Source organism: Sus scrofa, chromosome 13, assembly GCF_000003025.6.
Source record: "Sus scrofa isolate TJ Tabasco breed Duroc chromosome 13, Sscrofa11.1, whole genome shotgun sequence".
In the NCBI taxonomy this organism is placed as follows: domain Eukaryota; kingdom Metazoa; phylum Chordata; class Mammalia; order Artiodactyla; family Suidae; genus Sus; species Sus scrofa.
The window spans coordinates 194777629-194793171 of record NC_010455.5 but is presented as its reverse complement, the minus strand read 5'-3'; the positions used below and the strand labels follow the sequence as shown (position 1 = coordinate 194793171).

The 15543-nt window shown below is 45.9% G+C and overlaps 1 protein-coding gene across 8 annotated transcripts in view; it reads left to right on the top strand.

Annotated features, from left to right (window-relative positions):
• Positions 1–15543, top strand: part of TIAM1 (T-cell lymphoma invasion and metastasis 1) — a 461256-nt gene that overhangs the window by 442579 nt on the left and 3134 nt on the right. For all 8 annotated transcript variants that reach the window (XM_021070904.1, XM_021070903.1, XM_021070906.1 and 5 more), the window contains 4 exons: positions 6068–6126; positions 6606–6708; positions 9863–9950; positions 12393–12565. In XM_021070904.1, coding sequence (XP_020926563.1) covers positions 6068–6126; positions 6606–6708; positions 9863–9950; positions 12393–12565 — 423 coding nt within the window. The remainder of the gene's footprint in view (positions 1–6067; positions 6127–6605; positions 6709–9862; positions 9951–12392; positions 12566–15543) is intronic.

Sequence of the window (15543 nt, the reverse complement as noted above, 5' to 3'; positions counted from 1 at the left end):
CAATCACATTGGGGCTAATAGTGAAAGTAGAGATGCTTGTGAATGATTAATTTTTCTTAAGCCAGTTCAGATGGATGCAATTGTTGCAATTGTAAATCTCATTTGGGAGATCCCACTGTGGCACAGTGGGTTAAGGATCTGACTGCAGCAGCTCGGGTTACTGAGGGGGCAGGGTTTAATCCATGGCCCAGCACAGTGGGCTCAGGATCCAGTGATGCTGCAGCTGTGGTGTGGGTTATAGCTGTGGTGGTGATTCAATCCCTGGCTAGGGAGCTTCCATGTTCCCCGGGTGCAGCTCTTGGAAAGGAAAGGGAAAAAAAAAAAGGAAATCTCATGTAGTTGTGTTGTACAGTACTTTTTAAGGAGGAAAAAACTATGGGTCAGCCCACTGGGCACTGTGCATAATTTAGGAAATATGGCTCATTGTTGCATGTAAATGCTTGTTTAGCAAACAGTTATTCCTGGGTATAAAACCATCAACCCAGATTAGTGATCAATGATTATGCTTTTGTTTTAGGTTGTATTTTTTTCCTAGCATCTCTCTAGAAAATTCTTGGGTAGGACCACAGTGTAAAGAAATCTAGTATTTCTTTCTTTTTTTTTTTTTTCCTTGTCTTTTTAGGGGATGCACCCTTGGCATATGGAGGTTGCCAGGCTAGGGGTCGAATCAGAGCTGTAGCTGGTGACCTACACCACAGCTTCAGCAACACTAGATCTGAGCTGCCTCTGCAGCCTACACCACAGCTCACACAATGCTGGATGTTTAACTCACTGAGCGAGGCCAGGGATCGAACCTGCGTCCTTATGGATACTAGTCAGATTTGTTTCCACTGAGCCACAATGGGAACTCCGAAATCTAGTGTTTCCATTCTCCTTCCTTCTTATGTTTCTAGGGATGGAAGAGGGAGGGTGTTGCTGCTTATTGCTTCTTTACCTGAACTCTTTATTTCTTTTATGATGTGCATAATGCATTCCCAAATGGAACTAGTGATATTAAAACCAGAGTGTTTAATACAAAGATTTATTGGTCTTCCTAATTAAATCACTCAGGCTCACAGAAAACCTTAGTGATATTCCTAAAGATTTCAAAGAGCCACTGTAGCTGCTGCTGTCATTAAGAATAACAAAGGAGGAGTGCCTGTTGTGGCACAGCAGAAACAAATCTGACTAGGAACCATAAGGTTGCAGGTTCGATCCCAGGCCTCGTTCAGTGGGTTAAGGATCCAGCGTTGCCATGAGCTGTGGTGTAGGTCACAAATGTGGCTTGGATCCTGCGTTGCTGTGGCTCTGGCATAGGCCAGTGGCTACAGCTCTGATGAGACCCCTAGCCTGGGAACCTCCATATGCTTCAGGTGTAGCCCTAAAAAGACAAAAAAAAATAAATAAATAAACAAAAAATAAACAACCAAAAACAAAAGAATGACAAAGGAGCACGTAAGTGTGATGGAAAAAAATGTGACTAAATATGATATACAGAGCAGTGTTGGGGTAATTTAACCTGGTGGTTTTTGATAGTAGTGGGTATTTTTGACAGGGAAGAGGAAGACTATTTGTTGTCATTTTATTTTTCATCAATACCAGTTGTTTCTTTATCTTTTCTTATGGCCACACCTGAGGCATATGGAGGTTCCTGGATCAGGGACTAAATCTGAGCTGTAGCTGCAACCTATGCCTCAGCTTGGCAAGTCCAGATCCTTTAATCCACTGCTGTGGGCCAGGAGTCAAACCTGCGCCTCCAAAGAGACCCAGGCCACTGCAATTGGATTCTTAACTCACTGCACCATAGCAGGAACTCCACCAGTTATTTTTCTTTCTTTCTTTCTTTTTTTTTTTGGGTCTTTTTTGGGCCGCACCTGCGGCAATGGAAGTTCTCAGGCTAGGGATCGAATCCAAGCTACAACTGCCAGCCTATACCAGAGCCACAGCAACGCAGGACCCAAGCCTCGTCTGCGACCTGCACTACAGCTCATGCCCAACCAGATCTTTAACCCACTGAGCAAGGCCAGGGATCGAACCTGAATCCTCATGGATACTAGTCGAGTTCATTACTGCTGAGCCACAACGGGAACTCCCACTTGTGTTTCTTAGATTGCACTTTCTTCTTGGAGAGGCCTGGGAGCTTTAACGTGCCTCTTAGTCGGTCATTTATGGGATGCAGAATTCTGAAGGAAATGACCCAAACAATCTAAATCCCTGTTTCTGATGCTGGCCTATAAACAACAATTCCAAAATATGAGCTTGGGATTTTTTCATGCCTAGCTCCTGTATTTTATAGATTTCTTGTAGTTAGAAACAGATGTAGAATCAGAAAATCCTTTGAGTGGGAGAAATAGGGGGTTGGCAAACCGCTGTAAGAGGCCACACAGTAAATAGCTGAGGCTTCACAGACCAAGAGGCCGTATGTAGCCAGATGCAGCCATAGACAGTATATCAGCAGATGGGCACCAGTAGGAGGGGCGGGCTGTGCCAAACAGATGGGCCCTGGGTTGGCTAGCCTGCGGTAGAAAGTTCAGAAGAAAGCCAGGGTTGAGGTTTTAGACTTGGGGTGCCATTTGCTGCATGAGCTCAGGTGGGGGACAGTGTGTGTGTGTTTGGCTCGGCGTCCCCTGCCTGGGGTTGTTTACCAGGGGGAGGTGTGGGATGGGTGTCCCCGTGGTTGATGGAAGCTGCAACCTCCCCCACCCCAGGGATCACACTGCCATCACCTCCACGGAGCCCACAGCTGCCCAGGACCCCGCGGTGGGAAGCAAAGCTCATCATTACACAGGATCCTTTTCCGAGTCACAGCAGAGAAGCAAAGAAGGATTAAAATCAGGATTAGGAGTCCAGGCAGGCAGTCGTCGTCCTCCTGAGCTTATCTATGGATCCCCAGTCCTTAAAAGGTGCCATGTTTGGCAGTTTCAGGGTGATTTTTATTTTTATTTATTTATTTATTCTATTTTTTGTCTTTTTGCCTTTTCTAGGGCCACTTCTGCAGCATATGGAGGTTCCCAGGCTAGGGGTCTAATCAGAGCTGTAGCCACCAGCCTAAGCCAGAGCCACAGCAACGTGGGATCTGAGCCGCATCTGCAACCTACACTACAGCTCACAGCAACAGCCAGATCCTTAACCCACTGAGCAATGCCAGGGATCAAACCCGCAACCTCATGGTTCCCAGTCAGATTCGTTAACCACTGTGCCACAACGGGAACTTCAGGGGTGATTTTTATTTATTTATTTTTTATTTTTTTTTATTTTTTTATTTTATTTTCCCACTGTACAGCAAGGGGGTCAGGTTATCCTTACATGTATACATTACAATTACAGTTTTTCTCAGGGGTGATTTTTAAGTAACTGGGTACAACTAACAGAGCCTTAGAAATAAGGAAGAGTTGCTGGGAGGGAAGTAAGTTAATTACCATTGAACAGGCAGCTTTGGGGTTAGAACGTGGTTGTCTTTTGTTTCTGTTGACACCTCTGATCTCAGGAAATAGTGCAGCTTTCTTCTGAAACTGAAGTTGACCCGCTGCCAACCTGGCCCCTGGATGTCTTCCTCCCAGGATGGCTGGTTGGGGCTCAGTGGAGACAACCATCACCTTTAACAGAGGAAAAGAAATTGGTTGTTCAGGCTCAGACCTTGCAAAGTGTTTGATGTGGAGAGAGTGTTTCAGGCTGGCAAGGGCAACCAGGAGCCTTGGAGATCAAGGCCATGTCCGAAGGGAGGGGTAACATGTGGCAGTTGAGTGAGGCATCGGGGACTAAGGTGGAGATGCTTTAGCCCCATCTGAGGTTCACACTGGCCCCATCACCTGGAGCCAAGGTAGGTGGGGGGTAAACCGAGGCAGGCCAGTAGCCTTCTTAGAGTCACGGCAACAACCTCATCGAGCGGTGGTCCCAGTGAGGTGGAGGATCTTCCGAGGTTACTGGCCCCTCACCCTCTCCTGGAGAGGAGCTCTCACTTTGTGGGTTGTTTTTTGCTTTTTAGAGCCACACCTGCCAGCGTATGGAAGTTCTCGGACCAGGGGTCGAATCAGAGCTTAACTGCCAGCCTATACCACGGCCACAACAACACTAGATCTGAGCTGAGTCTGCAACCTAGGCTGTAGCTCACCGAAAGACCGGATCCTTAACCCAGTGAGCAAGGCCAGGGATTGAACCCCCATCTTCATGGACACTAGTTGGATTCGTTACCACTGAACCATGACAGGAACTCCCTCTGGAGCTCTCACTTTTAAAGGAACCTGTGTCTTGTCCACTGTGATTTCTGAAGGCTTCATGGTAAAAACAGAGGGCCTGCTAGGGGGGCTAAGACCCAGCCTCCAAGCATCCATGCAGAGCGGGTGTGGCCTCCTCGGGTCAGTGGGAACTTTGCAGTCTTGTCCTCTTGGATTTTTTTTTTGGCTCTGCCCCACAGCATGTAGAAGTTCCCTGGCCAGGGATTGAACCCGAGCTACAACAGTGACAACACCAGATCCTCAACCACTAGGCCAGAGGGGAACTCTCTGTTCTCTAGGATTCTTGCCAGGTCAGGTGCTGTGAGGTGTGAAGGGCCAGAGACAGTCCAGACCCAGTGGCTGGGGTCAGTTTCCTTGTACCCTAAGCCTTCTTTTCTTGCAGTGGAGATTAGAGCCATCTTCCACGGAGCAACGAATCCGTCCTAAGTAGGATAAAAAATGAGCCAGACATATTGGGGTTGGTCTACGGAGAGCCTGGGAGCCTGGGGCTTATCCCTGAGATTCCTCTCTAATTCCGTGTCTAGTACACCAGGTGTGACCCTCCAGCTGCTGCCAGGTGACTGATGGGCTCCCATCTATGCCTTGGGGTCAGAGTATGAAGGGAGATGGAGACCCTGATACAGGGACTCACGTCCTGGGCACCAGTTCTTTTTTCCCCTTATGAGCTGGAGATGGGCACCTGCCATCTGCCTGTACATGGACTGATTTGTGAGCTGCCAACCCTCAACACCCCTTGAAAGGAGCTCAGGGTGGGGATCAGGAGTGAGGCCCTCTCTGCTCTGGGAAACCTGGCAGGACAGGTCTTCAGATAGTTAGATATGTTCAGGACAGGATTTTATGAGCCCAATTCTTGCATCTTCTCGTATCTAGAAAAGCACTAAAATCCTTTGTGGTGTCGTCTGCTCCTCGTGACTGGCAGTAACCTTCCCGAGATTAGCAGCAATCTTCTGTAAGATGTATGCTTGATGGCATGTACTTCTCCCTTCACCAAAAATCACAGACAAACTGCCTCCCCCCCCCCCCCCGCCCCCGCCCCTTCGGAGCAGTTTCTCGGAACGCTCTGAAATGCTGCCTCCCAGGCTATATAGTCCTCATTCTGCCCCCACTAAAACTTAACCCCCACCTCTCAACATGGTGCATTTTTTTTTTTCTTAAACCCGACACCCTCCAGGAGGAGTCAGAATTGCTGAGTGTTTAAATGCTTGGCATTGTTTAAGAAATTCTATGGAAGATCATGCATAGCTTCATTATTTCACCACCCCCACCCCCAAAGGCTACCAGAATAAAACACCCTCCCTGCTTCTAAAGTGCTTACGTGTGATTCATCCTATTGGAAAGAAGAAGTAGAATTACATTCCACTGCAAGTAGATGAAAGAATTGTATTTATTCAGGTCAAAAAGATAATTATAGTGTCTGAATTGTGAACACTCTGTGTATGTGTCATCTTAGCTTAATTTGCACAAATGTAAATTACCATCTGCATCATTATTATTGATGTTGGTTCCTTCAGCTGCTGAACTAGGACGTTTCTGTTACATGTGTATAAACTGAAGTTTTAAGCGGGGAGTGATAACCAGAGTTAAATGGTGAAGTTTCCACTGGGGCAGAAGGGTTTCTTTCCCTTTTATGTAGGCTTTCTGTGTTAATCTGGAACCTGGAAAATTTCGACTCAGGAGGCTCTTGTGTCTCTCAGATGTGTGCAGAGTGAGGGGAGGGTGGAGTGGGAGCTGGTTAGCTGGGGGCGCTCCTCCTCGTAATTGTGTGTGTGTGACCACAAGTTATTGAACTGAAGAGGAAAAAAAAACCCCAGTGCATTCTGTGCCTAAACCACCTTTATCTGATGTTTTTCCAGTCTTCAAAACGGCCGTGGTCCTTGTGTATAAAGATGGTTCCAAACAGAAGAAGAAACTCGTAAGACTTTGAATGTCACCCCATAGTTTGAAAGTATCTCCCTTTCTATCTGCTTTGCAATTTTGTCTTCGTAATTATAATTCTGCACCTTCGTCAGGCATGAGTCTTATATGATTTTTTTTTTTTTTTTTTTTAAGTGTGGAGGAAATTGCCCAGCCTGCCTTCCTGCAGACAGGCTCCCCTTTAGAGCATGAACGTAATAAGCTTCCTAACACTCTTTGTTTCCATTCTCTTCTTGTTTGGGGATCCCTTTTCTCCTTTTTCCTTTGTCTCTCTTGTGCCTGAGTTTGGTTATCAGCAAGCTTATGTGCACACTGGCTGCAGATTTAGCACATGGCCTCTTGCTTGCTGCTGGGTGAACAAAAGCACAGGTGGGGAAGCAGTCCTGGGTTCCCGCATCACTCGTTTAGAACGTGTGGGGGGTCGGGTCCAGGCCGAGCACATCGTTCTCAAGCACCGGCTTTCTTCTCTTCCTGCAGGTAGGATCTCACCGGCTTTCAATTTACGAGGACTGGGACCCCTTCCGATTTCGACACATGATTCCTACCGAAGCCTTGCAGGTTCGAGCCTTGGCAAGTGCAGGTAAACTCTGAAAATGCTGGGTACATATATCTGTTTGTTTGTTTGTTTGTTTGTTTGTTTTAGGGCTGCACCCAAAGCATATGGAGGTTTCCAGCCTAGGGGTCGAATCAGAACTGTAGCCACAGCAACACTGGATCTGAGCCGCATCTGTGACCTACACCACAGCCCACGGCAATGCCGGATCCTTGACCCACTGAGCAAGGCCAGGGATTGAACCTGTGTCCTCATGGATGCTAGTCAGATTCATTTCCGCTGAGCCATGATGGGAACTCCATGGGTACATATTTTCTGTGTGCCTGTGCAATGGGTTCTGAACCTGCACTCCCGTCTTTTTTTCTTCTGTGCTTAACTCTGGTTTCCCTCAGTCTCTCCATTGCCTCTTGTTTACCCAGCCATTTATAAAATATTTGAATGAATGGACTGAGTGAATATCATGCCTTTCATATTGTTGGAAGGAGTTCCAGTCATTCTGCTACATATGTGAATAATATTACAGCGACTTCCATCTAAGTAGCAATGAGGCTTGTACTTCTGGAAAGAATCCTTGAGACCATGAGCAGACAAAGAGCCATGTAAAGAACTCCTTTGCCTTTTAACTGGAAGAGACCACCCAAAACACAAAAAAGGCATTGGCTGCTTTTTTCTCCCCCTGAAGCATTACAAATCTTTGCCTTTGTATAAGCGTGAAGGCTTTTGCAGTGTCTGTTCTTTTTCTGTGATGCAAATAGCATTGAATGAAGAAAGTTGTTGGCTAGTGTCCTGATGAATCTACTCAATAATATAATTAGATGATGCTTTAGCTCATGAGAAGAGAAGTGACCATCAGCAGGGTACTGACTAAGAAGAGCAGTATGTCAGTGACCTGGAGACCCCATCCAGGGCTTCACTGGGGGCTGATTTAGGTAGGACCTGCTGGGCACACCTTGGAAGGAGCAGCCTTGGGGTCAGGTAGAAACACAGGGCACTCTTCCCGCCCCACTTGGACAGCAGGTGCAGCTTTCTGGTCGTAAAAGGAGGCCTTGCAGCTGGACCTCTGCAGGTGCACGGTGGGATCTGTATTTCTCCTTCACGTTTCTGGCATCCATTGTGAGCCTTCAGCTCCTCACGTCTGGTCGCTGCTATTCATCTTCTCCCCGTGTTTATGTGTCACCTCCATGAGCCATAAAGTTGGCGTCCATCCTCATAAAACCAATTCTTTCCTAGTTCAGTGTCATGAGGACAGACCTGCTGTAGTGACCCACCTGAGTTACACTAGATGCTGCTTCCATCCCAGTGGTGATGTGTTTCAGGAAGAAAACTCAAATGCAAAAACCATGTCAGGCAGATATCTCGGGGATGATCATTTGCCTTAAGAAGGTTACTGTCTGGAGTTCCCATCGCGGCGCAGTGGTTAATGAATCTGACTAGGAAACATGAGGTTGCAGGTTCGATCCCTGGCCTCGCTCAGTGGGTTAAGCATCCGGCCTTGCATGAGCTATGGTGTAGGTTGCAGACGCGACTCAGATCCCGCATTGCTGAGGCTATGGCGTAGGCCGGTGGCTACAGCTCTGATTAGAGCCCTAGCCTGGGAAGTGGCCCTAGAAAAGGCAAAAAGACAAAAAAGAAAAGAAGGTTACTGTCTAATCTTCTGGCCCAGAGATTTACCCTGGCACCTTTTCATTTTTGATTTGATTTGTCATATTTGTTTACACATGAATTTTCAGGAACCTAGAACTCTACAAACAGCTACAATAGTATTTTGAGGTTTGGGCACTTAATGCTAGGGTAACTTATTGGGTAACTTATTGAAGGATCTGTATTGCCTGGTGCCTGCTTTATAAATGGTAAAGCTTATGCGTATAGGGAACTGCAAAGGCTTCTCAGCCAGGAATTTTGCCTTCCTTGAGGACTAAACACATGAAGAGTTGAAATTTGGAAAACAAAACCACCTTTGTGAACATGGCATCTCATTCTCGCCTTTGGTTTTTAATTCAAATCAGCAGTTTAAAATATCAGCAGTAAAGCTTATCTTGGAGTTCCCATTGTGGTTCAGCAGGTTGCAAACCCCACTAGTATCCATGAGGCTGTGGGTTCAATCCCTGGCCTCCATCAGCGGGTTAAAGATCCAGCATTGCCACAAGCTGCAGTGTCGGTCACAGATGCAGCTTGGCTGTGGTGTCGGCCAGCAGCTGCAGCTCCAATTTGACCTCTAGCCTGGAAACTTCCATGTGCCGCAGATGCAGTCCTAAAAAAAAAAAAATTATTTTAATGCACATATAAGACTACCTAACCTGTCCCCTCATTATGAAATAAATTCCAGTGGATGTGAGAATCCAAGGTGGGAATTTCTAGATTTTTGTCTTAGTTTGGGAAAATTTGTGGAACTTTCTGTATAAGGGTGGCTGGGGTTATATAACGTGGGCACAGTGAGGGTTTGTGACCAGGGTTTTGAACCACTAGGTCAGGAAAAGACTCGGCACTGAATTGCAGTCTGAATGTCTGGAAGGGATTGTTTCTTTCATAAACACTAATAATAAATCACATGATAACGTGATGTTTCAGGCACTGAAGGATTCAGAAATTACCTCTAAATATAACTGCTTCTTCCCGCCTCAGTGTCCCATTTTGGCTTCACTCAGATCGAGTGCTATGGGCAGGATGAGAAAGAGGACGCCCTGCATTCGTTCCCAGGACACACTTGTTCCGGGCACCAGGCCTGGTCACTCAGGGGGAAGGAAGGCTGTCCTACCGATGGCAAGGGGGTGTGCCTCTTTATACGACTGGCCTGATAAAATCGCCACAGGAATCTGGGGGCTCTCTTTAGTCCAGCTGTTGCCAACTCAACTAATCCCTTCATTGCAAAGATTCAGCCGAACGGGCTGTGGAGCTGAAAGGGTCAGTTGTGGCATCAGTAGGATTGGTGGATTGTCCTTTTCGCCCCTCTAGGAGGAGATTCGAGCAACTGGAGATTTTCCAAGTGTTCTTTTTCCTAGCACCCACGAAACTCTCAATCACTTTGTCTCTTGAGATCCTGGGATTGGAATGAAGTTCCTTTGGTCTTTCGCGGCTCTGCGTTATTTAGTCTTAACACCAAAGCGTGGAAAATGCTTTTGTAAAAATGCAAATAAATCTCTGTGAAACACACTCTAATTCATCCTTGTTTTAATTTCTCTAGATGCAGAAGCAAATGCCGTGTGTGAAATTGTCCACGTGAAATCAGAGTCTGAAGGGAGGCCGGAGAGGGTCTTCCACCTGTGTTGCAGGTGAGCCTGAGGCCCGGGAAGTGGGGATTGGGCCACCCAGAGGGAAGGAATGTGACCATGCTTGATGTCCCTAAGCCCCCCTGGGTTCTACAGCCCAGCCTGTGCAACCCTAGAAGCCACTCCTTTTCCTTGTACATTTAAGAAGTTATTGGATGCTTTTTTTTTTTTTTTTTTTATCTTTTTGCCTTTTCTAGGGCCGCTTCCCGCAGCATATGGAGGTTCCCAGGCTAGGGGTCTAATTGGAGCTGTAGCTGCCAGCCTACACTAGAGGCACAGCAACACGGGATCCGAGCCGTGTCTGCAACCTACACCACAGTTCACCGCAATGCCGGATCCTTAACCCACTGAGCGAGGCCAGGGATCGAACCCGCAACCTCGTGGTTCCTAGTCGGATTCGTTAACCACTGAACCACAACGGGAACTCCGAGAAGTTATTGGATGCTTATTAAGTAAGAGTAATTGGATCCATTCAACTGATGATATCAGAAAGAAGACAGTAGCCTGGTTAATTGAATATCTTTCTAAAAGGAAATGGGAATTTTCATATAAATTCAATATTCAAATGAGGGCTTTCTTCCCATAGGTACATCTTGAGAGGTTAGAAGGACGTGGGTTGTCTTAGGTTTACTTTTGGTGTTTGGATGCATCGTTGGCACTGTAACGCCTCTGAGGTGCAGCAGATGGAGAGTCAGCTGGCAGGAGGTGAGGGAGGGTGTGTTGCTGAGATTCCTCTTCAGGTGGAGAAACCTCTGCCTGGGGAGGTTAGCCCAAGGGGCTTATGTTCACCTCCAGATCTTGAGTGGAAGCTGAACTTAAACGAAGGCTGCTACTTTTTTCTTCTTATTCTCACTCCCCTACAACACCCCCCCCCCCACTTTGGACCGTGTCTTGGAGAATTTGAGGTCTTTTCTCAAAAGGAGCCAATTTTCTCTTTTATTTTTTTTCCTAAAAATACCAAACAGGGTAGTCCCAGTAACCAGCATTCTGGTATATTTGGCTTTAAATAACTCCTATACTCCTTAAGGCTTTAATTTAACCATAATCCTCAGGAATTTACTCAGTACTCACCCAGGACCCCACACTGTGGATAACAGTATGCTCTGGATTCCCTATTAAAAAACTCCCAACGGAATCAATATTCTTAGGGTTGTTAGCAATATTTTATAATGTTATTGCCGATATAGTAAGAAGGCACATTTACCAAGCATGAACTCTGCTAAGCACCTTACATGCATTATTTCACTTAGACTGAGGTACGGTTATTCCATTTTTCAAATGGAGTGCCAAGGCTCTGAGAGGGTATTTTTGCCAGAACCTTACAGCAAATGAACAGGGTTCAAACGCAGTGGGTTTGACCTCAAGGTCCATGTTGTGTTTCTGCACATCCTCTGTGTTGAGCGAGAGGGATCCATACCTCCAGATCCCAGAAAGCTGTTGGAATGAGAATCAAATTTTTTTTCCAATAACCTAATGTGGCTTGAGCACCATCTTTACCACCTATTTAGGCTAATCCACTTGCCATTTTGTTGGTAAGTCCATGGGGCTCCAAAGAGCTTGCCCCAGAGATGCCATGTTCATTGTCCATAAGGAATACCAGGTGAAACGTCCATCAGTAAAAATACTGAGAACTTAAGAAGAAAAATAACTTTGACTTGGGAAGCTCTTTTTTATGGGAGGAGTTGGGACTCAGGAAGATTTTCCAGTTCTTAACAACATAGCTTTAATATTTACATGTTGAAGCATGCCATGGGACGCGTTGATATGTCACAGGCAACTAAGGATATTGGGACATCAGGTTTTTTTTAGGGGCACTGCAGAGCCACAAGAATTGTATGGTTCCTCATCTATAAAAATTACTTTTTAGGAGTTCCCCATGTGGCTCAGTGGGTTAAGAACCCAGCTAGTATCCATGAGGATGCAGGTTTGATCTCTGGCCTCAATCATTGGGTTAAGGATCTGGCCTTGCTGCAGGCTGTGGCATTGATTGCAAATGAGGCTCAGATTCTGAGTGGCTGTGACTGCCACCTCGGCTGTAGCTCCCATTTGACCCCTAGCCTGGGAACTTCCATATCTTGTAGGTATGGCCCTCAAAAGAAAGAAAAAAAATTTACTTTTTAGAATGAAAGTCTCTGCCTTAAGTACCAAGAGCAGAATCTGGCCACTTTGTGAAGCAAAATCCATCTTTCCATCAATCTATTCTTTAATGGGCTGTGCTGTCCCACATTGGCTACAGGAGATGAATCACAAAGTATAAAGGGAAAGGCAAACGTGTTCTTTTATCTCCAGAGATGAACACACGACTTGGCAGGGAAATTGGAGTGGTGGCCTCCGTCTTTCCCTTTTGATCCTCAGGGGCATTTGTTTGGCTGCACCTGATAACGTCAGAAATTGTCTGTGGGTTAAGCACCATGTCCCTAACACGCGTAAATCTCCTTTTCATAGCTCCCCAGAGAGCCGAAAGGATTTCCTGAAAGCTGTGCATTCCATCCTGCGCGATAAGCACCGAAGACAGCTCCTGAAGACCGAGAGTCTCCCCTCGTCCCAGCAATATGTCCCTTTTGGAGGAAAACGATTGTGTGCGCTGAAAGGGGCCAGGCCAGCCATGAGCAGGGCAGGTACTGTGGGGATTCAGACGTTCAAGATCCCCGTCACCCCCGCTCCACTGTAGGACGAGTCGTCCTGGTTGAGCAAGAATTAGATGTGGCCTCGTGGGGGCTGGCGTTGGAGGGCCAGGTTCCCCATCCCAGCCCCCTGCCTTGGTTTACTCCTCTTGTCCTCCCTCAAGCTTTCCCTTCGCTGCCCCCCTCCTCCTGGCTGATGAGCTCCCCTCTCATTCACCAAGCCTGGGAGGGAGCGCATTCTCTTGCGAGAGAAGCTGTCTTTGCCTGCTTGCTGAATGAGGGTCGCTGCTTTGCATGACAGCCAGCTTTGTCCCGCTGCCGAAAGCGGTGTGTGGTGCCTCAGCAAGGTCAAGCCCACCCTTCTGAGACCACGGTGGCTTTGTCCTGGGGAAACACGGTGATAACCTGTTCTCCGTATGGAGTCCATGTTTGCTAGACCAGATGCCACGTCAGATGTTACCCTCACCTTGTGCCTGCGATGTTATTTTTAGTTGATGTGGGGAAGCCTTGAGCTGCTATTAGAAAAAAGGAAGCTAGAGTTTAAATGGTCCCAGAGTCAATATTCTTATACGACTTATTCCATCACCTTAAAGAAGTAAGGAACAATACTACCACCTGTAAATGGCATTCAGATTTATCTAGGAAGAAAGATATTTTCATAACACTTAAGTATTAGTGACATTGAGATATGAACATTTTTATTGCTCCTTTCTTAAGAGGCAGTCCAGAATTTTGCAGGGAAGATGCCAATAAAAGAGGCTTCCTTTGCATTTGCCAAAAAAGGCTTCTGATCTCTGCTCCAATGAATGTTCCGCCTGTTCTCATTTGTGTTGAAGAGGCAGGTGTGGAACTGTGAATGGTTGCAGGTTTTCAGGGACCTAACCTACTAGTTTGACAGGGTCTATTAACACTCTTCAGGTACCTTAAGTTCAACTACTATTAAGGGGCTAGTTCTCTTACATCTATTTTCCAATCAGTGGATAAGTGTTTATTGAAAACCTTGTATGGCAAACACGCAGTGCTCTTTAGGGTTCACCAGTATTTCCCAAGCATCTTGCATACTCTCCTATCCACAGTTTCTCATGGATTCCTCATATAAAAAGCTTTGCTGATCCTTTTTGACCTTACGGCAGAGTATTTCACCTTGGGATTGTCTCACCTGTTCCTTTCACTTGCCAAGAGATATTTAATCAGGACAGGGAATATGTGTTCCAACCTTAAGAAACCCTGTCACTGGCCAGATGTCAGTTGTTAATCGATGACTGTAAAGTCAGAGCTGCATTCAGTTTGAAACGGCACATTTTTAGTCTGTGGGACACTCATCAGTTTTCCTGCTGAGATCCCTTTGGAATGAAAGCAAACAAGGTTGCTACAACCTGTACCGTCATCTTGAACACTGAGAGGGAAAGCCTTGATGTCAGAGCCCATTGGCCTTGGCTGATGGGAAGGTTTTTTTTTTTGTTTTTTTTTTTTTTTTGCCTGATGGCTCATTTGTGGCTGAAGAAAGTCTTTACCACCCTGCTTTTTGAAGCTTCTCACTCGCATCAGGAGCTTCAGGTTAGACGATTTAAAAGTGGTGTCGGAGTGGACGATGAGCGCAGCACTAGCTAATCGTCCTAACAATGAACAATGGAAATATTCACTTGTCTTCTGGAACCCTAGAAAGCTGGCTGGGTTATTATATATCATTTTAATAAAGGATAGATTCTTATGCTTCATGATGCACTGTCACGAATATCCATCTAGTTTATTTTCTCCTTCTGCTGTTTGACTAGGACAGCAAAGGCAAATATCCTGCCTCGCTTAGTCGAAAAGTACTTACTGTATGTCTGCTAGTAACCCAATTACATTTTCGGGTCCAACATTTTCTTATGAAAATGAGACCGATAGAACAAATGAAAGACTTGTACACACTCATACCTACCATCTCTACTCAACATTTTGATATATTTTCATTTTCACATATCCATTGATCATCCATCAACTCATCTTACTTTTGACTCATTTCTAGAAGACAGACATTAGCAGATTTTGCCTCGAAATCCTTCAGCCTGCAAATCACTGACACGTGTCTCCAGTAGCCCCGTTCTGAACTGAGGTAGTTCTAATAATATGATTGGAGAGAGCCAGTCTCCACTATGACGGTATTGAGATAAAACCAAATGGTAATTTTTGCTTCTTCCTAATGGAATTGGCGCCGTCGTAGTTTTTGTCTTTAAAAATTCTTTTCTTTTTCCATTTTTCCTGGAAATGGTTTTCATTCCCCTCCTTGAATGAGAGTGTGGTCCATTTACGCCATCCTTTAAGATGGTAGAACATCGAGGAATGATGATGGTTGCTCAGGGGTCTGAGCCAGAGGATGCTTAGAATGGGAGCCAGTTTAGCCCGTCGTCCAGCTCCCTGGCCTTGTACCCGCTGTGTTTGGAGTCAAGGCTACATTTGGCAGTAATTATGAATCGTCATCTAGTAGCACTGAAGCAGCTTGATGGTTTCTCAGGCTTAGGTTTCAGGAAAGCAGCTCCTAACTGGTGTCTAGCCTCCACCCTCCCATCAGAAAGCCTGTGGTCCATTTCACTATCCATGGAGAAGTGGTAGCGTTTCCATGTATCTTTAGTCTATGTGCGTGTGGTGGGATTGTTTGCTTGATTGGGTGGTGTCTTTTGTTTGTTTTTGATTTTTGGTTTTTTTGTTTTTTGTTTTCTTTTTTAATAATTCTGGCATTCTAGGGGGCAGTAGGGTGAAAGAATGAATCCAGAGATGTGTTTTTCTTAACTGTTAGTCACTGTATCCAGCACTTTGTTAATCAGCTGCCTGGGTGTCGTATTCTTTCTTTCTCATTCTCCTCAGGCGCTGGTGTTTTAATTGCTTTGTAGAAGAGAAATGGGGTCCACAGAACAGAGTCTGGAGGGACTAAGGTTCACCTTTGCTTAGACCCACAGTTCACATGAGGCTTTGTCAGCAAGCCCTCTGAG